Source organism: Anomaloglossus baeobatrachus, chromosome 2, assembly GCF_048569485.1.
Source record: "Anomaloglossus baeobatrachus isolate aAnoBae1 chromosome 2, aAnoBae1.hap1, whole genome shotgun sequence".
In the NCBI taxonomy this organism is placed as follows: domain Eukaryota; kingdom Metazoa; phylum Chordata; class Amphibia; order Anura; family Aromobatidae; genus Anomaloglossus; species Anomaloglossus baeobatrachus.
The window spans coordinates 299861530-299886763 of record NC_134354.1 but is presented as its reverse complement, the minus strand read 5'-3'; the positions used below and the strand labels follow the sequence as shown (position 1 = coordinate 299886763).

General features: G+C 45.3%; 1 protein-coding gene across 1 annotated transcript in view; it reads left to right on the top strand.

The window, feature by feature from the left end:
* Positions 1-23876, top strand: part of UQCC2 (ubiquinol-cytochrome c reductase complex assembly factor 2) — a 33824-nt gene extending 9948 nt beyond the window's left edge. Inside the window, exons 2-4 of the mRNA XM_075335861.1 lie at positions 20656-20730; positions 23321-23390; positions 23702-23876. Of these exons, the coding sequence (XP_075191976.1) occupies positions 20656-20730; positions 23321-23390; positions 23702-23799 (243 nt within the window). The 3' untranslated portion in view covers positions 23800-23876. The remainder of the gene's footprint in view (positions 1-20655; positions 20731-23320; positions 23391-23701) is intronic.
* Positions 23877-25234: the final 1358 nt, after the last annotated feature.

Here is a 25234-nt window from a genome sequence, read left to right as displayed (position 1 = left end):
TCCTACGCGTTTCTGAGGCTCATCTGCCTCCTTCCTCAGGGAAAAAGAATCTTACAGACAGTAGTCTGTCTGTAAGATTCTTTTTCCCTGAGGAAGGAGGCAGATGAGCCTCAGAAACGCGTAGGAATGATCTAAATAAAGAGAATATTTTGACTTGTACATGCTCGTGGTTTTTAGAGCGGCAATAAACCCGTTTTCTCCAGTCCTTCATATTCAAAATCTGCTCTATAACGGGGCCGCTGCAGAACCACCCAAGCGCTCATCCATGCTAATAAAGGGGTTGTGACTGGCACAACCCGGCCAGGTGAGTGCACTGTTTTTATCCTCTTTCACTCTGTAAACCGGGTAAAACCCTATTGCGCCTTTCTTGTCTCCCCCACTACAGCACTATAAGTGGTTGCAGTCAGACGAACCCCCACGCTGAGTGACAGCTGTCTCACTGCAACCAATGATAGCCGCCGGTGGGCGGGTTTATATCTTGCAGTAAAATAAATAATTAAAAAAAAACGGCGCGCAGTCCCCCCCAATTTTGATACCAGCCAAGGTAAACCCACACGGCTGAGGGCTGGTATTCTCAGGAAGGGGAGCCCCACGTTATGGGGAGCCCCCAAGCCTAAAAATATCAGCCAGCAGCCACCCTGAAATGTCGCATCCATTAGATGGACAGTCCCAGGACTCTACCCGGCTCATCCCGATTGCCCTGATGCGGTGGCAATTGGGGTAATAAATAGTTAATGGCAGCTTATAGCTGCCACTAAGTCCTAGCTTAGTGATGGCAGGTGTCTGATACACCCCCCCATCACTAAAATGTAGTGAAACTGAATAAATACTAACACCGAAAAATCCTTGATTTGAAATAAAAGACAAAAAAATACCCTCTTTTACCACTTTATTAATCCCCAAACAGCCCTCCAGGTCCGACGTAATCCACTCGAGTTCCCACCACGCTTTCAGTTCTGCTACATCGGAAGCTGACTGGAGCAGCCGTAGAACACCGCCGCTCGCTGGGAGCTCCACGGAGCAACTGAAGTGAGTCGCGCTGTCAATGGTGACGTCACTTAGGTTACCCGCGGCCACAGCTGGATTCTCTTTGCCAGGTACAAACTGCTACAATGGATAAGTTGTTTTAATGGATCTGTCCCATCAATTGTACCACAATCTCCAACGCATCCTTTACATCAGTCACAAAACGGATTGTGACTGATGCAAAACAACGGAAGTGTGAAAGTAGCCTAAGCCAATTTCCTCCATATGTGATATGAAGCTTTTCTGGTCCTTTTGTTGCTGTTAGTTTAGATGATCAGACTTGTGGGCGGCTTTGAATTTGTGGTTGTCATAATTGTGCTTATATTGCACTCATGGTCCCCATTTTGTAGTTATCGCCCCTATTAGCATTGTCTGCATCCTGTAGTAATACCGTCATCCTGGTCCCTTTCTTGTAGTAATGTCCCCATTTTATAGTAATTTCCCCTATTGTACCATTCTTCACATATACGTAAAGAAAAAAAAAAAATATTATATTCACCCAGCCTTCGTTCCCTGGCCTCCTGTTTACTGCACATGCAGCACTGTAGATCCTTGGACGATCATGGCCCAGTCCAGCCAAACCACCAGCTAATCAGAGGCCAGTAGCTGCAGTCGGTGTGCCATCGTATGACGCAGCTGCAATGCGGCGCTGAGCTGGCAAGCCGACGTCAACTGCTGGCCTCTGATTAGCCGGCGGCTGACATTGGCATTGCAGTGTGCGGCAATACATTTAAATTGAATATGCGTCCAAGGATGCACATTTAACTGAAATAAAGCGCTATCTTTGTCGATCCCTTAGACCACGCTGCAATCGTCAGGGGGTCTACGGTGCCTCCATGCTGCATGAAGCAGCCTCAAGGGCCATATGCAGGCCACATGTTTCAGACCCGTGTTTTAGTGGATTGCATGGCTATATTTTTGTATCCTATGTATTTTACATGCATACATTGTTACGTAGGGAATTCTGCTTGGGTTTTTTTGTTGTTGAATCATTAATCTGACATCAATAAAATCTAGAGGACGCAGATAGTCTGGATAGTAGAACTGTAGAAAGTATATAGACTTGTACAGGATAGAGTCCCCAACACTGTGTATGATAAAGCTTTGAATTCCTATTTTATGCTGTGTGTAAAGGGTTAATGTGCGAATCTGACTCTGGTATATATACATAATTTTCCTGACTTTTCCCTGCTGATTTCTGTGCTCCTTTTAAGGTGTCATTCATTCTTCATACTTTGCCTGTTGTCTTCACTCATCCTGCATGATGTTATTTTCCTTTCACACTGAACATTAGTGATTATTCTCCCAGATTTGACAAGTTTGACAAATGATGTCATAAAATGAGCGCTGTACAAATCCGACAAGAATGTTCAAACACCTGCTAATATCAGTCGCTTTCTTCTAACTACACTTTAAGACACTGTGGTGTTCAACATGGCACCAGCGCCTTTAATATGTTATTCCTACACCGGTCATTACCAGCCATCTTACTGTGGAGTAACCTCTTCTGGAGACTACTATAATGCTCCACTCCTGCTTTGTAAGGTGGCTGGCCTTACTGCTGTGATTATCGCAGAGACTCAAAGGCCACGTGCACACGTTCAGTATTTGGGGAGATTTTTACCTCAGTATTTGTAAGGCCACGTGCACACGTTCAGTATTTGGGGAGATTTTTCCCTCCGTATTTGTAAGGCCACGTGCACACGTTCAGTATTTGGGGAGATTTTTCCCTCCGTATTTGTAAGGCCACGTGCACACGTTCAGTATTTGGGGAGATTTTTACCTCAGTATTTGTAAGGCCACGTGCACACGTTCAGTATTTGGGGAGATTTTTTCCTCCGCATTTGTAAGGCCACGTGCACACGTTCAGTATTTGGGGAGATTTTTACCTCAGTATTTGTAAGGCCACGTGCACACGTTCAGTATTTGGGGAGATTTTTCCCTCCGTATTTGTAAGGCCACGTGCACACGTTCAGTATTTGGGGAGATTTTTCCCTCCGTATTTGTAAGGCCACGTGCACACGTTCAGTATTTGGGGAGATTTTTACCTCAGTATTTGTAAGGCCACGTGCACACGTTCAGTATTTGGGGAGATTTTTTCCTCCGCATTTGTAAAGCCATGTGCACATGTTCGGTATTTGGGGAGATTTTTTCCTCCGCATTTGTAAAGCCATGTGCACATGTTCGGTATGTATGGAGATTTTTCCCTCCATATTTGGGGAGATTTTTCCCTCCGTATTTGTAAGGCCATGTGCACATGTTCAGTATTTGGGGAAATTTTTACCTAGTATTTGGGGAGATTTTTACCTCCAGTATGTGGAAGCCAAAACCAGGAGTGAGTGATTAAGTACAGAGGTAGTACTCATGTTTCTATTAGGCCGGAGTGACTCAGTGAATCTCACATCGGCATCACCTGGCATGGCTGCACACTCTCCTGACACGAGCTGGTCAGCTGCATGTATTTCTATGCAGCTGAGACACTCCGGTCCAGAGAGTGTGCGGCCATGCCAGGTGATGCCGATGTGAGATTCACTGAGTCCCTCGCAAGTGCGACTCCGGCTTTATTCTTTTCCTCTGACTGTTCCACTCCTGGTTTTGGCTACAAATACTAAGATAAAAACTCACCGAATACTCAATGTGTACGTGTTGTTCGGATTTTCGTCCGTTTCAGCAGAGATTGGTCAGTTTTTACCATCAGTTTGGGAAGAGTTTCATCAGTTTTTCTCTGATGAAAAAATAAATTGTCGGTTTCTCAACCCTCTAATATCAAATAGTCTTTAAGTCAGCACATGGATCTCATCGGAGCGCTGCCTGTTGTGGTTTTTTTTTTTTCCTTAGACACCTAGACTTCATGAGATTTATCCACGATTCCATTCAAATTCAGACATGTCGTTGATTTTGTACTGCGCACTCAGACCTTGAAAATACAAGGATGTGAACAGTCCATAGATTATAATGGCCACAAACTCTATTTGTAAAAAATATGGATAAAACTCGTACATAATAACTAACATCTTAATGAGCCCTAACTCTAAAAGCCGGCTTGTGTTGTTTTTGTTGTTGTTTGTTCACACACAGAGTAAACTGACCTGCGCTGCATGTTTGGGATGTGCGACACCACATTTTCTTATACAGTTGCTCTGTGCGGATTTTCCCCATAGAATTGCATTAGATGTGGAAAATCCATACGTAAAAAAAATCCCACTTGCGTTTTTCGTGATTACTAATGTGAGCAAAATATTCTCCTTCTATGCCTCTGGAACTCCAAATTAATAAGATTTGTTTTAGGAGTACTCAGGAAATCAATACAGCACACACATGCTTTGTGGTGTACTCAAAGAATTCTGCTTTAGGCTACTTTCACATTTCAGTCTTTCAATCGGGCGGACGGAACTGACACTGTAACGTTTTTCAGTGTCAAAAAAACTCACTGCGCAGGATTCCGTCACAATCCGTCAAGAAGTATAATGGTTGTCTATGATGCAGGATTCAGCTGCAATCCGTCGCACGACGGAATCCAGTGCTGGATTCCGTTATTTGCTACTGAGCATGCCCAGTATGTACACCATCACATTGCAAGGCTCCAGATAGGAATAATCCACACACAATTTTAGCTATAACAGATATTCTGCCCCTTTCTCTACAAACTGTCACAGATGGCCAATGAAAACACAGTAGAAGGTCACCAAAATGTCTGACACTTCAATTGGGCTGTCCCAAAAACAAACGGTGCATGACGGATCTGTCGTAAAACATATGCACAACGGATGTAACGGACGTGACGGATCAGTTATTTCACAGGATTCCTGTGAACGGAATCCTGTGAAATAGCCTAACAGACGCAATGGATGAGTTAAGTTCACACTTCTGTTTTAGGTCCGTCGTTTTTAAGGCTAGGTTCACATTTCCGTCAGTTTCTATCAGTCACAATCCGCGGCTCTGGTAAACAACGGAATCCGTTTGGCGGATTACGTTGTTCCCATAGACTTGTATGAGCGGCGGATTGTGACTGATGATGCTGCATTGCATCCTCCGCCCGACTGATCAGTCGTGGAACGACTGACCACCGGGCGGGAGGAACGCAGCTTTTAACGTTTTTTTGAGCAGCGCATGCTGTTGTAGGCTTTCGCAGCGCATGCTCTCTCTGGCTCCCTGCACACGCAACCAAGGTAAATATCGGGTAACCAAGCAAAGTGGTTTGCTTAGTTACCCGATATTTACCCTGGCTACGTGTGCAGGGAGCCCGACACTTCCCCGCTCTGCCTCGCCCCCTCCCGCACTGTGCATGTACACACGCGCGCATACATACACATATATATATATATATATATATATATATATATACAGGTGAGTGAGTGAGTATATGTGTGTATGTATGTACTCACTCACCTGTCCCCAGCCATTCAGTCACTGGCACTGACGTCCTCAGCGCCATGGCCCTACTCTGCTCCACCCACCTCGCACTCCGCCCCCCGCACACATTCTCGGCGGCCGAACGATCAGCTGATGACCCGGCTCCTGTGAGCGATCAGCTGATCACCCGGCGGCCGGCTCCTGTGAGCCATAAGCTGATCACTCTCTCTTTTACAACGGAGTCTGAAAATGAATTCTATTCTTGTCATCCGTTGTACAACGCATTAGTCACAAGCGTCAAGCAACGCATGTGACTGATGCAAAACAACGGAAATGTGAACTTAGCCTTAGGCTACTTTCACACTTGCGTTGAACGGTATCCGTTGCATTGCGTTGTGTAACGGATGCAACGGATGTGTTGCATATAGTGACACAACGGATGCAACGGATGCTGCAAAACAACGCAATTCGTTTTGATTTTTTTTTTTTTTTTTCCCGGTTTTACCAGCGGCAGACTATAGTGAACGATCAGCTGATCGTTCCCTGCAGCCGGCCGCTGGGTGATCAGCTGATTGCTCCCAGTAGCCGGCCGCCGGGTGATCAGCTGATCGCTCCCGCCCGCCGGGTGATCAGCTGATCGCTCCCGCCCGCCGGGTGATCAGCTGATCGCTCCCGCCCGCCGGGTGATCAGCTGATCGCTCCCGCCCGCCGGGTGATCAGCTGATCGCTCCCTGCAGCCGGCTGCCGGGTGATCAGCTGATCGCTCCCGGCCGCCGGGTGATCAGCTGATCGCTCCCGGCCGCCGGGTGATCAGCTGATCGCTCCCGGCCGCCGGGTGATCAGCTGATCGCTCCCTGCAGCCGGCCGCCGGGTGATCAGCTGATCGCTCCCTGCAGCCGGCCGCCGGGTGATCAGCTGATCGCTCCCTGCAGCCGGCCGCCGGGTGATCAGCTGATCGCTCCCTGCAGCCGGCTGCCGGGTGATCAGCTGATCGCTCCCGGCCGCCGGGTGATCAGCTGATCGCTGTCACTTGCCGGCGCCCGGGCATGCCGGCGGGCGGGCGCTCAGCTGAGCGCTGTGACTTGCCGGCGGCCGGGCATGCCGGTGGCCGGTCATTCAGCTGAGCGCTGTCGCTTGCCGACGGCCGGGCGCTCAGCTGAACGTTCGGCCACCGCGAGCCAAAATAAAGTTTGATTTAAAAAAAAAAAAAAAAAAAAGAGCATGCGCAGTGAAATCCAGAGGATTCCGCTGCTCAAAATAACGTTACATGCTGCGTTCCTCCCGCTGGGCGGAAGCAACGGAGCGTCGCCCAGCGGAAGCAACGCAGCTCCTTTTGGTACAATCCGTCAACCATACAAGTCTATGGGAAACAGCGGAATCCGTTAACGGATTCCGCTGTTTCCCAAAAGGGCGGATTGTAACGGAAGGAAAATAACGCAAGTGTGAAAGTACCCTTAGATGTCAACTGACGCAACGGATGTGTTATTTCACAGGATTCCATTCACAGGAATCCTGTGAAAAAACTGATCCCTCGCATCCATTAGGCTACTTTCACACTTGCGTTGAACGGCATCCGTTGCATTGCGTTGTGTGACGGACGCAACGGATGCATTGCATATAATGGCACAACGGATGCAACGGATCGTACAAAACAACGGAAAGGTTTTTTTGTTTTTTTTTATTTTTTACAGTTTTACCGGCAGCAGACTATTGTGAACGATCAGCTGATCACCCGGCGGCCGGGCGCTCAGCTGAGCACTCTCGCATGCCGGCGGCCGGGCGCTCAGCTGAACGTTCGGCCACCGAGAGACAAAATAAAGTTTCTGTGATAAAAAAAAAAGATGAGCATGCGCAGTGAAAAATAGAGGATTCCGCCGCTCAAAAAACGTTACATGCTGCGTTCCTTTTGCCCGGCGGAAGCAACGCAGTGTCGGCCAGCGGAAGCAACGCAGGTACTTTTGGCACAATCCATCATCCATACAAGTCTATGGGAAACAGCGGAATCCGTTAACAGATTCCGCTGTTTTCCAAAAGGGCGGATTGTGACGGAAGGTAATTAACGCAAGTGTGAAAGTACCCTTACATCTGTTGTGTGTCCGTTTTTTTACAGATCCGTCGTGATCTGTTTGTGTTTGGGACAGCCCAATGGTAAAAACTTATTTTACCTAATAGGTGCAGAAATACTGCAACATTAAAAACTCCCCAAATTGTGGCCATGGGAACTCGGCCTATGGAATGAAGCGGAATAGCTGTGTGATAAGCCGACAAGTGGATCTTTTCCATTTCTGTCATCACGATGGATTTAGATAAAATAAAAATGTTCTCTGACAGTGGTTTTAGTGATACGTAGAGCGTTCAGACTGTCTCCAGCTCTGAAGCCGATACGTTTATTTAGACGAAGAGGAAACATGAAGAACAGGCCACTAAAGGGAATTTCTCACCAGGTTTTTGCTCCCCCATCTGAGAGCAGCATAATGTAGAGACAGAGACCCTGATTCCAACAATGTGTCACTTACTGAGCTATCTGATGTCATTATGATAAAATCAATGTTTTCTCTGCTGCAGATGTAGCAGTTATACAGAGCTCAGGAATATGCTGGACTACCTGTAGCACACCAAGTAGTCCTCTAATGATATTGTACTACTGATTAAACAGTGATTTTATCCAATCTACACTAAGCAGCTCAGTAAGTGACACATCACTGGAATCGGGGTCTTTGCCCCTACAATATGCAGCTCTCAGATAAGGTGGCAAAACCCTGGTGACAGATTCACTTTGAGGCCCCTTCCCACCCCACCCAATCACCATCATCTTCGGGAGCTGATTGGTTGCCTTGACAGGGACTAGCTAAAGCCTCCATGTTAATTGTCTTTTGAAGGCCAGACTATAGCTAGTCATTATAGGAGACCCTGATTTTTTTTAAAGTCACTAAAGTAGAAAAAAAACATGTTTGGTATCACTAGAACTTCTCTGACCTGGATAATTTTATTGTCATGTAATTTTTTACTACATAATGTCATACAAAAACAAAACCCATAAAGCAATGTCAGATATTTTTTGCCATTTTCCCTTTACCCTATATTGTAAAATGAATGGAGTCCTAAAAAACTACAACCCATACTGCAAAAAATAAAGATGCAAAAATACCTTAAATGGAACCTGTCTCGCTGGGGGCTTAAGGGTGCTTTACACGCTGTGACATCGCTAGCGATAGCGTGCGCGATAGTGTGAAGCCCCCTCGCCTGCAGGTCGCCTCAGGGTCTTCACGTGCTGGGAATCTTCCGGCAACAGGTATGTCAGGTATGTCATGTTAACTTTAATAGGAATTGTGACGCCACTCTCTGTTTTGCGGTCAGTGGGTGACCGCCACTGCAATTTAACAAGCGTCTGGGGCGGATGGTATCTGCAGTCTGATGTCTGGCCTCCCGAGAGTGAGGCCAGCCCCAGGGGCTCGGGTGTATGTGCGTAGTACTTCAGGTCGCAGAAGAACTCACACACAAGCAGCAATGTCTTTCAGGGTTTTTACTCACGTTCAGTTGGTAGTTTTGAGGCAACCCAGGCGATACTGAGACAAACTGCCAGGAGAACCAGGTATCCTTCAGGCTGATCCAGTGGTGACTGCTGACTCGCCTTCCTAGCACTTCTTGTTTCGGACAACCCCTGACTTAGAGTACCGTGGGATTCATCCAGGGAAGTCGCGGCTGCCTTCCTCCCCTTTCTGACCCATTTGCTGGCAGCGTGGACCAAGGTTAAGATGGCTCCAGGCTCAATCCTCCTTATGGGCCCCCTCATTGCTGCTGATGCTCGGGTTCTGTGATGGTTGGTGTGGGACTTGTTGTCCACCCCACCGGCAGGTTTAGTAGGTAGTTAAACTTAAGCCTACTTCGGGAACCTGTTTCCCCTGTGTGCCTAGCCCTCCAGAAGTCTCCATGCACGACCAGCTGGTTCCCTCAGTGTCCTCCAGACTAGCTGATTTCCCCAGCGTCTTTCCTTCCAGCTTCGGGTGACTGAACTCCCCTGCCAGCAGCCACTACAGGTGCAGGGTCTGACTAGTGTCTGCTCACTTGCGTCTGCACTTCAGACTCGGCTGCTCCACTCCTACTCCTTTGACTGCCACTGCACACTCTCTAGCTTCCAGTCTCACCACTGCACCACTAGCTGAGACGCGAGGGCTACGCCCCCTCCTGGGTCTGCCAAGGGGTCCCCTCTAAGCTGTCTGTGTGTGTCCTGGGTACTAAGTGTCTGTGCGTACACACCCTAGTCAGCCTTTGGGATTACCTGTTTGTACTGACCCAGCATGGGCGCAGTACTCAGTGGTGCCTGACCAGGTCAGGGGTGCCACAATAGCACCCGCCCCCGTCGTTCGTGCGACATTTGGTGATCGCTGCCGTAGAGAACATTATCGCTACAGCAGCGTCACACGTACATACCTTTTCAGCGACGTCACTGTGACCGGCGAACAATCCCTCCTTCAAGGGCGCCATAGCAACGTCACTGCTGCGTCACTAATCGGCCGCCCAATAGCAGAGGAGGGGCGGAGATGAGTGGCCGGAACATGCCGCCCACCTCCTTCCTTCCTCAGCGGCATGCACCACCAACGATATTATGAAAAGGAGCGACGTATCAACGATTTTTGACCCTTTTGCGATCGTTGATCGTCGCTCCTTGGTGTCACACGCTGCAATGTCGCTAACTGCGCCGGATGTGCATCACTAACGACGTGACCCCCGACGATATATCGTTAGCGATTTCGCAGTGTGTAAAGCACCCTTTAGATCCAGGAGTTATGTGGTGATAAATCCCCTGCACTGACAGATTCTAGATAACATGCTGGCCACCTGCAGCCACCGCCAGGGGGCGCTTCAAGCTAACTGCATAGTGTAACCAGCATTTCCACTCAAATCTGTCTATACAGGGAATATGGAGCTCTGGATCCTAAAAATACAGCTGTCAGCACTAGGGGTGAGCGAGCTCTACCAGTTGGATGTGCGGATGGGTGCGACTCGAGCCCTTCAGTATAGTGGAAGTCAGTGGGGGACTCAGATTTTTTTTCTGGAAGATTTCTCCAAAAAATGCTTGAGTTCCCCATTGGCTTCTATTATACTTGAGTACTTGAGTCATGTTGATCCGAGCATCCAACTGCTCTAACAAGTATCCAGCACCCAAGCATAGTAGTGCTCACTCGTCACTAATCACCACTATAAAATCTCCTAAAAAGTCTGTGCAGAATGTTGCACCTATGGTAACTTATTCTGTTCTGCCTTTTTGTAATCTGTAAGGGCTCGTGCGCATGTTGCGTAATATCATACATTTACGCTGTGTATAGCACTGCAGCGTAAATGCATGCGTCATGCGTCCCCAGCACAATCTATGTAGATAGTGCATAATCCATCCGTACGATGCTATTTTGGATGCTGAAATTTTAGCCCAAATCCGTGCGTTCAAAAATACAGCATGTCAATTAATTTGTGCACTTTGGATGCTGCTCCCACTCTGTCTATGGTGGAGGCAGCAGCCATAGCGCATGAAATCGGCATTTATTCTGCTGAAACACTGCATCCATTATGCAGTGTTTCTGCAGCGATTTGAAGCGCACATGTGCTGTCAAATCGCTGCAGAAATGTCAGCATGTACGTGCGCACAAGCCCTAACACAGCTTTCTGATATACTTTGTGACAGATTGGTTGATGTGTCATGGATGTTTCCTAAATGCTGTCTCACAGAAGAAATATGGCCGTATATAAGAACCGGTACACCCTCCATGTGCCCAGTCTAAGCATATTGCATATTTCTTGCTCCTTTGTCTGTTCTGAAGCCCTGCTGAACCTAGAGGCATTATGCATTTCATCCACCATCCATACACTGGAATACACAGAATCCTGCCCATATAGTGCAAGTGGGTACGTCTTTTGATGTGACAGGCAAATCTGTGTAGCTGCCCATTTAGCCACTTTAGCCTGGCATGGGAACAAAAACCTAAGCATCACAAATGGGCAGCTATTTGTATGTGATATCCAGAACTGTCATCGGATCTGTCATGGCGGTCCTCTTAGCCAGAGGCACTTGGTAACCCATACAAGTGACTGACAGCAAGGTGACAGCAGGGGTTGGCGGCACACTATTCTCTGATACACTGCCCATTTACAATGCTGTATTTATTGTACAGTCTTGTGTATAAAAAAGCTTGTATGAGGAAGAAAAACACTTCATATCAGGTACGATGTGTGTTCTTTCTCCTTTTGATATTGTCTATTTCATCTGATTTATTTGTTTCTTGGTTTGGTAAATGGTCATGTAAAGTGAAGAACTTGTTTTCTTCTGCTCGTGTACAGAGATGGGAATTTTTTTTCTAGTATAATGCAGCCATTGTTAGCGACAAGCCAAGAAGTTAGGTCACTGATCTAAAGTGTCAGCATTAGTATTCCCATGTCGTTAATTTTCTTGTTCACGTCTGCATGAAGGATTATCCAAGAGATCCTCTCACATCTCAGTAACAGTCATGGGATCTATCGGGTTTTTTCATTATACTGACTAGACATCAAATTGTGCTTTGCATCCCAAAAAGTCAGTAAAACTGCGAGTGTCACTTCACTTATGCCTTAAATAGCCAGTCACCAATTTTCTAAGAAAATATATTTGTTACTATTCGAATGAATTTCTCACCAGATGTTGGTAACAACCCATCCAATTGACACAGGCACAGAAAGCAAACCATAGATGTTCATAAATGAGTTGATGTGTAATAATGAGAAATGACATTGGGAAAAAGTATAGAACATATGAAGAAAGCGAAGGGGGAGAAAAAGAAAGCCATGAAAAGTCATGAGACCAGCTGACATCTGTCAATAATTAGAGAGCAATCCTGCAACTTAGTTTAGCACTGTGAGCACTGTTGTGGCCATAATCCGGAAGTTCAATGAACATAGTATTACTAGAAACCAACTAGAAAGAGGTGCTCCCCTCAAGATTTCAGACAAAGGAGTGAAAATAATTATCAGAGTCGTCCAAGAGCCAAACACCACCCATGAAGGGCTGCAGAAAGACTTAGGAACACTTTGCACACTACGACATCTCAGGTGCGATGTCGGTGGGGTCAAACTGAAAGTGACGCACATCTGGCGTCGCAGGTGATATCGTAGTGTGTAAAGCATTTTTGATACGATTAACGAGCGCAAAAGCGTCGTAATCGTATCAATTCCATGAATTGGGAATAACCGATGTTACGATGTTGTTCCTCGTTCCTGCGGCAGCACACATCGCTGTGTATGAAGCCGCAGGAGCGAGGAACATCTCCTACCTGCGTCCCGGCCGCAATGAGAAGGAAGAAGGTGGGCGGGATGTTTACATCCCGCTCATCTCCGCCCCTCCGCTTCTATTGGCCGCCTGTCGTGTGACGTCGCTATGACGCCGCACGACCCGCCCCCTTAATAAGGAGGCGGTTCGACGGCTAGAGCGACGTCGCAGGGCAGGTGAGTGCATGTGAAGCTGCCGTAGCGATAATGTTTGCTACGGCAGCTATCACCATGATATCGCAGCTGCGACGGGGGCGGGGACTATCGCGCACGGCATCGCAGCATCGGCTTGCGATGTCGTAGTGTGCAAAGTGCCCCTTAGAATCAGCAGGTACAATTGTTTCAAAGAAAGCGATAAGTAATGCACTAAAGGCCGCTTTACACGGTACGACATCGCTAAAATGATGTCGTTGGGGTCACGGAATTTGTGACGCACATCCCGCCGCGTTAGCGATGTTGTTGCGTGTGACACCTATGAGCGATTTTGAATCGTCGCAAAAACGTTCAAAATCACTAATCAGTGACATGCCCCCCTATTCCCAATTATCCTTGCTGCTGCGTGTACGATGTTGTTCGTCATTCCTGCGGCAGCACACATCGCTATGTGTGACACCGCAGGAACGAGGAACCTCACCTTACCTGCGGCCGCCGGCAATGAGGAAGGAAGGAGGTGGGCGGGATGTTACGTCCCGCTCGTCTCCGCCCCTCCGCTTTTATTGGGCGGCCGCTTAGTGACGTCGCTGTGACGCCGAACGAACCGCCCCCCTAGAAAGGAGGTGGTTCGCCGGTCACAGCGACGTCGCTATGCAGGTAAGTAGTGTGACGGGTCCGCGCAATTTTGTGCGCCAAGGGCAGCGATTTGCCCGTGGCTCACAAAAGATTGAGACGGGTATGCACGCTAGCGATCTCGCTAGTGAGATCGCAGCATGTAAAGCGGCCTTACTCCTCCATGGCCTGTATGCAAGCTCACCACAGAAGACTTCATTGCTGAAGAAAAAGCATGTTCAAGCGCGTTTAAGGTTTGTTCCACAACATTTAGGCAAGTCTGTGAAATATTTGGAGAATATAGTTAGATGAGAACAAAATTGAACTCTTTGAATGCAATAATACATATTGCCCCAAAAACACCATACTAAAAGTGAAGTTTGGAGGTAGGAACATCATAGTGTGGGGCTGTTTTTCAGCATATGACAATGGCAAGCTTCATATAATTGAATGAAGGATGAATGGACAAATCTACTGAGACATTCTTGATTAAAAAAAAATCTGCTGCCATCTACTAGGATGATGAACATTTCAGCAAGACAATGATCCCCAACACAGTCAAGGAAACTGTCAATTTGTTTCAGAGGAAGAAAATAAAGCTGCTAAAATGGCCCAGCCAATCACCTGACCTGAAGCCAATAGAAAATTTATTGAAGGAAGTAAAGCTTAGAGTTCAGAGAAGGATCCCACAAAACCTTCAGGATTTGAAGAGCGTTTTTGTGTGGAAGAATGGGTCAAAATCACACCTGAGCAATGCATGCGACTAGTTTCTCCATACAGGAGTCTTCAAGCAGTCATCACCAAAAAAGGTTTTTGTAAGAAGTATTAAATTTCAGTAATCGTGTTTAATATCCCCTGTGTCCTTTCACATTATTACACATCAATAAATGTATGGACAGCTATGGTTTAATTTCTTTGCTTGTGTAAATTGCAAGGGTTGTTACTGACATCTGGTGAGAAATTCATGTCAATAGTACCTTTACAAATATAGTTACTTAGAAAATTTTCGATATGCTCAATACTTATTTTGCCTGCTGAAAAAGTAGAAAAACCAGCTCCCCCACATGGAGATCCGATAATGGCCAAACGGTGCAAGGAAAATTTAGCAGAGACCCACTGAGATCAGTAGTAGAAAGGAAAAAATCCAGCATCCATTTCTGGCAAATCCATAAAACGAATTCTTTATTTATCAAAAATTGAAAAGGTAGACATCCTTCCATAATATTAAAACCGCCTCATGGCAAGATAATGGTAATACGGTACATATTTCGGAGGGTTCCCCCCTTACTCTAAGGGCGGTGTTAGACGAGACGATATATCGTGCGATCGCATGAGCGATCGTACTCGCCCCCATCATTTGTGCGTCACGGGCAATTTATTGCCCATTACGCAATTGTTAACCCCCCCCCGTCACAAGTACTTACCTCCCTAACGACGTCGCTGTGGGCGGCGAACGTCCTCTTCCTGAAGGGGGAGGGACGTTCGGCGTCACACAGCGGCCGCCCAATAGAAGCGGAGGGGCGGAGATGAGCGGGACGTAACATCCCGCCCACCTTCTTCCTTTCTCATTGCAGGCGGGACGCAGGTAAGTTGTTGTTAGTCGTTCCCGGGTTGTCACACATAGCGATGTGTGCTGCCACGGGAACGATGAACAACTGGCGCGCAGAAAGAGGAACGACCTTATGGAAATGAACGACGTGTCAACGAGCAACGATAAGGTGAGTATTTTTGCTCGTTAACAGTCGTTCGGAGGTGTCACACGATACGACATCTAACGATGCCGGATATGCGTCACGAATTCCGTGACCCCAACGACATATCGCATGATATATAGTACCGTGTAACGCCGCCTTAAGACAAAAAGAGTCTTAAGCGGGTTTTACACGCTGCGATCTCGCTAGCGAGATCGCAAGCGATGGTACCCGCCCCCGTCGGTTGAGCGACACGGGCATATCGCTGCCCATGTCGCACAACCTCGCTTACCCCGTCACATGCACTTACCTGTCCTGTGACGTCGCTCTGGCCGGCGACCCGCCTCCTTCCTAAGGGGGTTGGTCATGCGGCGTCACAGCGACATCACACGGCAGGCGGCCAATAGAAGCGGAGGTAAACATCCCGCCCACCTACTTCCTTCCGCATAGCCGGTGGAAGCAGGTAAGATGTTCCTCGCTCCTGCAGTGTCACACACAGCGATGTTTTAGGACGACCTCTCCCCGGCAAACGATTTTTGCCGCTTTTGCGATCGTTTTAGGTCGCACATAACTGTTACACGCTACAATATCGTTAATGACGCCGGATGTGCGTCAAACAATGTGACCCTGACAATAAAACATTAACGATATCGTAGCGTGTAAAGCCCGCTTTAGAGTAAGGAGGAAACCCTCCGAAACGCGTACCGTATTACCATTATCTTGCCATGAGGCGGTTTTAATATTATGGAAGGATGTCTATCTTTTTAATTTTTGATAAATAAAGAATTCGTTTTATGGATTTGCCAGAACTGGATGCTGGATTTTTTTCTTTCTATTATTTTGCCTGCTGTATGTGTATGCTACTGCAAGCCCTATCGAAAGGGCCCCATTCACCTGTGGAATAGTTGCCATTTGTCTCAGGTGTGCATTTAGTGACTAAGACTATGTTCCATGCAGAACGAATACCGTCCCTGACCAAAGTTCTGTCGGTTTTCTATGTTATGTACAGTACAGACCAAACGTTTAGACACACCTACTCATTCAAAGAGTTTTCTTTATTTTCATGACTCTTAAAATTGTTAATTCACAATGAAGGCATCTAAACTATGAATTAACACGTGTGGAATGAAATACTTAACAAAAAAGTGTGAAACAACTGAAAATATGTCTTATAGTCTAGGTTTTTCAAAGTAGCTACCTCTTGATGAGCTGCAAGAGGTAGTCACCGGAAATGGTTTTCACTTCACAGGTGTGTCCTGTCAGGTTTAATAAGTGGGATGTCTTGCCTTATAAATGGGGTTGGGACCATCAGTTGTGTTGTGCAGAAGTCTGGTGGATACACAGCTGATAGTCCTACTGAATAGACTGTTAGCGGCTTTTTTCTTGCAATAATACAAAATCTAAGTAAAGAAAAATGAGTGGCCATCATTACTTTAAGAAATGAAGGTCAGTCAGTCTGAAAAATTGGGAAAACTTTGAAAGTGTCCCCAAGTGCAATGGCAAAAACCATCAAACTCTACAAAGAAACTGGCTCACATGAGGACCGCCCCAGGAAAGGAAGACCAAGAGTCACCTCTGCTGTGGAGGATAAGTTTATCCGAGTCACCAGCCTCAGAAATCGCAGGTTAACAGCATTTCAAATTAGAGACCAGGTCAATGCCACACAGAGTTCTAGCAGCAGACACATCTCTAGAACAACTGTTAAGAGGAGACTTTGTGCAGCAGGCCTTCATGGTAAAATAGCTGCTAGTAAACCACTGCTAAGGACAGGCAACAAGCAGAAAAGACTCGTTTGGGCTAAAGAACACAAGGAATGGACATAAGACCAGTGGTAATCTGTGCTTTGGTCTGATGCGTCCAAATTTGAGATCTTTGGATCCAACCATCGTGTCTTTGTACGACGTTGAAAAGGTGAACGGATGGACTCTACATGCCTGGTTCCCACCGTGAAGCATAGAGGAGGAGGTGTGATAGTGTGGGGGTGCTTTGCTGGTGACACTGTTGGGGATTTATTCAAAATTGAAGGCATACTGAACCAGCATGGCTACCACAGCATCTTGCAGTGGCATGCTATTCCATCCGGTTTGTGTTTAGTTGGACCATCATTTATTTTTCAACAGGACAATGACTCCCAAACACACCTCCAGGCTGTGAAAGGGCTATTTGACTAAGAAGGAGAGTAATGGGGTGCTATGCCAGATGACCTGGCCTCCAGTCACCAGAGCTGAACCCAATCGAGATGGTTTGGGGTCAGCTGGACCGCAGAGTGAAGGCAAAAGGGCCAACAAGTGCTAAGCATCTCTGGGAACTCCTTCAAGACTATTGGAAGACCATTTCCGGTAACTACCTCTTGAAGCTGTTCAAGAGAATGCCAAGAGTGTGCAAAGCAGTAATTAAAGCAAAAGGTGGCTACTTTGAAGAACCTAGAATGTAAGACATAATTTCAGTTGTTTCACACTTTTTTGTTAAGTATTTCATTCTACATATGTTAATTCATAGTTGTAATGCTTTCAATGAGAATTTACAATATTCAGAGTCATGAAAATAAAGAAAACTCTTTGAATGAGAAGGTGTGCCCAAACTTTTGGTTTGTACTGTATATAAAAGCTTATAACCTGACTCTAAATTCTTCCATTGGTTGCGTAAATTATTCTTTTGAAAGCTGAAATCCTCCCAAATTTGGTTTAGGTTATGAACATAAAGTTGCTACAAAGCTGAAATCTTGATCATTTAATGAACACAGGTCAGATTTTGGCAAGACACAAGTTTTGTCGCCTTGTCATATAATGCACCCAATCCAAGTTTACATCCTCACCTGTGCTCACTAAATGATCGTTTTAATTAGTGTAAAAAGAAACCCAGCACCTCAGACCTTCAGTTGAACTGCAACTTGACCTCTGACAACATGCCAAAAATCCACCCTGTGACGAAAGCCTTTATTATCAAGAGGCTGAAGACTGGATCCACTGCAGAGGTGGCTGGCACCTTTTAATGTGTCTCAGCGTCAAGTACAAAGAATTAAAAAAAGATTTGAAGAGACTGGAAATGTTTTTGACAAGCCCAGGTCCGGCACACCCCACAAGACAACTGCTAAGGAGGAACGTTTGTTGGTTAGAAAATCCAAAGCCCCTCTTCCACTGCAGCAGAGCTCCAAAAGGCCTGGTCACCTCAAGTCCCAGTGTCAACTAGAACAGTTTGTAGGATTCTGTCTCGAAATTGCCTCCATGGTCGAATCAGTGCCCAGAAGCCAGCACTAAACAAAAGGCAATTAAAAAAACGTGTGGCATTTGCCAAGTCCCACAGCCTGCTAAACAGATGGACACTGGAAAAGTGGCAGAAGGTGGATTTCTTTGATGAATCTTCAGTTGAATTACACCATAGCCGCCGTAAATACTGCAGGAGACCTACTGGAGCCTGTATGGATATAAAAAACTGTTTTGTTTGGTGGTGGGAAGATCATGGTCTGGGGTTACATTCAGTATGGGGGTGTGCGAAACATTTGCAAGGTGGAAGGCAATATCAATAGCCTAAAGCCTGCTTTACACGAGACGATAGATTGTGCTATCGCACAATCGATCGTACCCGCCCCCGTCGTTTTTGCGTCACGGGCAATTAGTTGACCATGGCGCACAAACTCGTTTAACCCCCGTCACACCCCCCGGATGTGTGTGACGAGCTGCACCGCAGTGTAACTGCATGCGTCCTGCATCCCCAGCATAATCTATGAAGATTATGCAGGAGACGTGCGCACGTGGCGTCTTAGAGCGCAGCGCATTGGCTGCTGCCCGAAGCGCGCGTTCTAAGAAGTGACATGTCACTTCTTTCCTGCACTCTGCCTGCAGTCCCTGCTCTGTCTATGGGAGGGGCTGCAATCAGAGCGCATGGAATCGGCTGCAGAAATTTCTGCAGGGCTAGTACGCAACGTGCGCACATAGCCTTAGAGCAGTGCAGGGAGTATGTCTGGCAGATGCTCTTCATCTAATCCATCCTAAAATGGGCTGTACACTTCTAGATAGAAGTTGCCATCTTTAAAATCCTGATTGCACTACATAAAGCATACTTTTTTTGCTAAACCTATTCAGAAAAATGTTTAATACTTATAAGCATTTTATTTATTTTGTCAAATTTCTCAGAGAACCTCTTTAATGAAAGAGTAGTCTCGTTATATGTAGCTGACAGAATAGCAAGGTGTGAACAGCAACGTGTGTACAATACTAGAGCTGATGTATGCATTATTACAAACTTTTCATAAAACAAATGACATGGCAATATGAACACAGAGCTACATAATAAACGAGGTAACCCCCTCCTGAACTGTTATAAACCTGTGTACATATGTGGGTCACAAACTAGGACAGCTCACAGTAGGTTGTAGGAGAAGACATCAATTCAAATTCTGCAAATTGCTATTTTGTGATGGCTTACAGGGGATGCCCTGTGTTGGACAACCCCTATTAATGGGCATAAGGAGATGAGGTTAAAATGGATGTGTACCCCCTACACCAGTGCCGTTTCCCTCGGTTCTGCATCCAGAGTTAGGCGTCACATGACAGCTGCAGATTAGCTGCTGTATTGACATTTCATCCAAGCAGAAAACTTCTTGGAGGATCTGCACCACTCCAAGTTGTGAGCAGTGTGTGACATTAGGAACTGCTGCAGAAGTCTTAAAATAGTAACTGAAAGTGGGTGACCTATATGTAACGTAAGGAGGGGGGACTGAGTGGGGTCACTAATCATAATAGGATAAATTGTACTACAAGGCTGGCAAACATCGGCTTGTCATCAGCATACAGTGTGTATAGAACAAGACATTTCAGAATTATTTTTATTCATCTATATGTATAAACACACTCCTGATATGACAACCTGATTATTGACCCCACTCAGTCCCCCCTCCATTATTGATTTGGCAAGACCGTGTGGAATGTTCACCATGCGCCACAGCCCAAAATTAATGAAACGTTTTAGTACAAGTCCCACATTTCCAATTTTGTAACATACTGCAGATGCTTGACCAACAATTGTAAAAAGTTAACCGGTCGTAACCAAGGGAAGCAGGAAGAAAACAAACCTGCTAGATGGACTGGTAGAATAAGTATCAGGCCAGAGGTCCGGTGGAGCATACAGCTGCAAAAGTGGAGGAGACCTCCAACCCCCAAGTGTAAAAAGATCTACCCCCGAGTTAGGGGGTCTATGAAGTCCACTATCTTCTGGAGCTTGCATTATTGCTTTCTATAAAGTGGCGTAAGCTGACAGGTAGAGGAGCATAATCTACTTGTTTTTTCTATACTCTTGTGCTGATTGCTGATCCAATACGTTTAGCACTACATTGTATAGTGTAGGGGGAGACCATGAGCCATTCACTTTAATAATTAATACTTCTTGTTCTCTGTGTGCTTTTTCTTCTTTGTAATAAATGTGTCTTACTGGGATTGCCTGTCACTGTATATAGCAGACGCAATATATCTGCTGCTGTTCTGAGCATTACATATAGTTTTGCAATTTATTCTTTTTCTCAATTTTGCAGATTCAAGATCCAGAAGCCTGTGACCAAATGTATGAGAGCCTCAGCAGGCTAAACAGCAACTATTACAGAGAAAAGGTATTCTAGAAATGGTGGCTGAGTCTCATTACATGTCTGACTAATGCCGTTATTTTATCTTATGCGCTGATAAATTGTAGAGAATATTGGCTTTATTTAATATCCATTTACAGCACCCTGCCCAAAGTACTTAAGCCACAGGAAGCGAGATCTGTTCAAGGACTGATTTTGTGTCTTCAGTTTCATCATGACCTGGTTTCCTGCACTTGGAATGTAATAGAACAGTCTACTCGTTTCTTACGGTCCATTTATATGAAAAATGTCATATATAGAAATGCGTATTGTATCTGCTTACTGCACCTGGCTGTCATTTCATGAGCACACAGCATTATCTGCCCACAGTATACAGATCCTTACATCTTCAGCATAGTTTTGCCATTTTACTATATATCCATGATATAATTTATACCTAGTGAATATAACAGAGTGTGTAACTTTTATTAATTCTGAAGAAATCCATGAAAGGGAGTCTGAGTGATTAGAACGTCTGGCAGCAAGACTGGTTTGTCAGGTCCCCACTATAGCTATAAACTATAAGCCAGATCAGTTCCCATACTTTGCACTGACGAGGGGCAATCACTCCGAAACACTGTGTCTGCAAATTGGGGTTCTGATCTGGTATAAATCCTAAGTCATATGAAAAGGCTTGTTAACATGCCACTTTTGACTTTTAGGATTGCTATCCCCAATAGATGGCGCTTGAGTTTGCCTCCTTCCTGGAGAGAGAATTTTAATATTTCCCAGAGGGGCTTTGCAGCTATAAGACCCCTCACTGGCAGCCAGACTGGTTTGTCAGGTCTCCGCAAGGAGAATAGTCTTCCCCACATAGCTTCTCATAAGCCAGATCAGTTCCCATACTTTGCACTGACGAGGAGCAATCACCCTGAAACACCATGTCTGCAAATTGGGGTTCTGATCTGGCATAAATCCTTAGTCATATGAAAAAGTTTGTTTAAAAAGCCACTTTTGACTTTTAGGTTTTCTACCTCCAATAGGTGGCGCTTGAGTTTGCCTCCTTCCTGGAGAGACAATTAGAAAGTTATGGTAACCTAACACTGGTGTGCAGATAAAGTTTTAGGGGACGGTCCGGTCCAGTCGTCATTGCTAATCTTATTTAGATTAAGAAAAAAACAAAATATTGTAAGGGTGTACTGCATTATTATTATTAATTATTATTTTTTATTTTATTTTAGAGAACCATGATTCCATCGTGCTGTACATGTGAAAAGGGGTTTACATACAAATTACAATGAGGAAACATTGACAGACTGGAACAAAGGGGAAGAGGGCCCTGCCCTTCCAAACTTACAGTTTACATGTTGATGGGGAAAGAGTCAGTAGGTTGGGCAGTTGCGGTAGCTCTGGTGGTGGTGATGAGGTGGAAGTAGGGTAGGCTGTAAGCTTTCTTGAAGGAATGGGTTTTCAAGTTCCATCTGGAAGGGCCGAATTTGTTGGATGTATGTTGGGGCACAGAATTTCAGAGAATGGGGACTGCTGCGACAATGAGTGGCTGTAGTGGCCAATTGTGTAAGACCAAAGGATGAAGCAAGTAACAGAAATTTGGAGGCACCCATGATGATGATGGGAATGTCGGCAGAGAGAAAGTGTAGAAGCCAGGTGAAGAGGTGGTCGACAAGAGTGGCCAGACCTGAGGGTTGGTATATGACTTCCACTTAGAGGTTGGATGGAGAGTGGATATAGACAGATTGCACTTCAAAAGAAGGGAGGGTAGAGGTGGGATTGAGTTAATGGTGTAGTTGTTACAATGGATACCAACTCCTCCAACATGTCAATAGCCAGAGCGAGGGGTGTCAGTGAAGTGAAGGCCACTGTAATATAGCGCAGCAGAGAAGGCTGTGTTGAAGAGTGGCACCCATGTTTTGGTGAGGCCCAGGAAGTATATGTTGCAAGACAAAGGTTTGGAATTTGTTTTTTTGGTTTTTTTTTTTGCATTCATTGCCTGACCCTTACATATTTGTGGGGTTAAGCGGCCATTTGTCTAATCTGTATGGCTTGCCTTCAAATGAATTGGATTGGTGTTAAATCTGTGCATTGATGAAAGCCTGAATAATTTCTTATCAGCTCATTAGAAGTAAAACCTAAAAAAATAAAAATGCAGAATACTGTATAAGTGCCCATATATTAGAATATTTTTAAATATTAGCATGGACCTGTATATAGCACTATGCAGCATTTTTGTACATTCACTATGCACACATTAGCAATTTTGTGAGCAATGGTGACCCTACTATGTGTTGAGATTTAGAGGTAGCAGGAATGCGATCGCTCTGCCAAGTGCTATCTGGGCCACCCCTGACGCTGAAATGACAGTTGTAGTGTCCAACCATGAGCTTTCTACAGCCTCACTGATGAGCAGAGGGGCAAAACTGTGGGCTCCTTACTGCAGAGAGTGAGGGTACTTCAGTGTTAAGGACCGCCCCTCTCAAAAAAATTGTGGAGCTGGGTGTGCCAAATTTACACTTTACTTGTATCTTTATTTATGCTTACATTTAAAATAAAAAAATTGTTAAATAACGTGATAAAAAAATTAGAAACTTTTTTTTTTCTTTTTTTTTTTTTATGGTAAAAGTATCCGCGGCTTCAAGATACAAGCTTTACCGAAATCACTGTTGATGAATATCGAATGGTGCTTGCGACTGGTAAGACTATGCTGAATTTCCAAGAGTGGCTGTATAAAGGCTGCATTGTGTGTTTTCTCATTGAGACGCCGAGCCCCATCACTTGCATGCTTTGTAAGAAATCTCAGCTATAACACTGTTCTGCTGAGTAACAACATTTATCAAGAGCGCAGAGCTTTCCCATAATAGTATATGCAAATATACATTCAGATTTCCTAACTATCACTCGAGGCTGTGACTGCAGAATGAAAGGCCTGAATATTTCCATTCTGTAAACCCTTCTTGTATTGTATATTGCTCCCAAAGTGAATAAGTCTCCTTTATACTGGCAGATACTCTGAAACAGATGGATGAGGTGAAAAAAGGAATGTGGAAGAGGCTCAAAGACAAGTTCAATGTGAAATCCCCTCAAGAAGAAATGAAGGAGTAACTTCCTTCCATCCTGTACAAACCCGATTTTGTTTTTTACATTTGGGGCCTCCCAATAAACAGACGTTTTTCTTCCGATTCTTTGTAGGTTTTGCTTTAATCTACAAAATGGTGTGTAAACATTTGCCAATATTGTGCCCAGTTTACTTTATGCACTTTTGTATTACAAGGACTTTGAGTTTATATTCCTGCTGTTCTATAATGTGATTGTGCTATACAAGCTTGTGTTTGTAGAAGCAGGTTTGTTTCACAAGATAGGAGTAGAACATGTTCCAAATGATTTGTCAGGACCAGTTTGACGTCATCTGCTACAGCTTACATAAAACCCCCAACACATTAACATTCCATTGATTGCACATTACAATATCTAGAAATACTTATGTTTCCAATTCTGTGTCCGAAACAGACAAGCACTTATCTAGAAAATCACTTGCTAATAGGGCAGAATCACCATTGCGTACAGGGAGAGGCCACTGAGGCTATGTTCACACTGGGCGTTTTTGCAGCGGTTTTTTTTTTTAGCTGCAGATTTGCCTTGATTTTATGCAAATCCATGCTAATAAAATGTTACTTTTTACAGTCCCTGCAATGTTATGAGATGTCTGAAATCTCATGCACACACACAAAACATCTCTAGGATTTTTCCTAACGGTTTTGTGAACCACCTCCGGTTTTGCTGCGTTCTGAAAAGAATGAACATGTCAATTCTTTTCTGCGCTTTTTGTACAGTTTTTTTACCCTAGTGAAAAGATAAAGCCCACAGCTGGGGGCTGCAGCCTGTAGCTGTAGGCTTTCTGTGCTGGGTATCAAAATATGGGGGGGACCCTACGTCATTTTTATTTTATTTACTGTATGATAGACCCACAAACTCCAGTGGAGGGAGGGGGAAGTAGTGAATATGCATGAAGCTAATGAGCGGCATCGGAAGTATGAGCGGCCGAGGGAGCAGGTACAGATGAGCCTAGAATTTATGGGCTCCTTCCAGGTTAGTGGGCGTGGCTAGTGAGTTTGGAGATGTTTTCTCCCTTCCACTACAATCATGTTTCGCCCTCCTGCCCCCCATGTGATAGGGGCCTGTTGAATGACGTCATACCTAGAAGGAGCCCATACACTCTAGCACCTACCGGAAACTGGTAAGTATAGCATGCATTACTTTTTTTTTTTTTATATACTGCCTGAGTGCCAGATCAGGTCAATCTCAGCCCGGCCCAGCACTCTGGTACTGTTGAACCCTTGCTGGTCTTGACATCACATAAAAAAACGCTGTAAAAATGCCACAAAAACTGCACCAAAACCGCAGATGGCTCCCAGGAGATATCCTGCCACAAGATTAGGTTTTGATCAGGAAAAAAAAAACTGCAAAAATGTCCTGTGTGAACATAGCCTAAAATAGCCTCCTTCCCTTCACCCCCTACCCCCACCCTCAGATAGCTGCT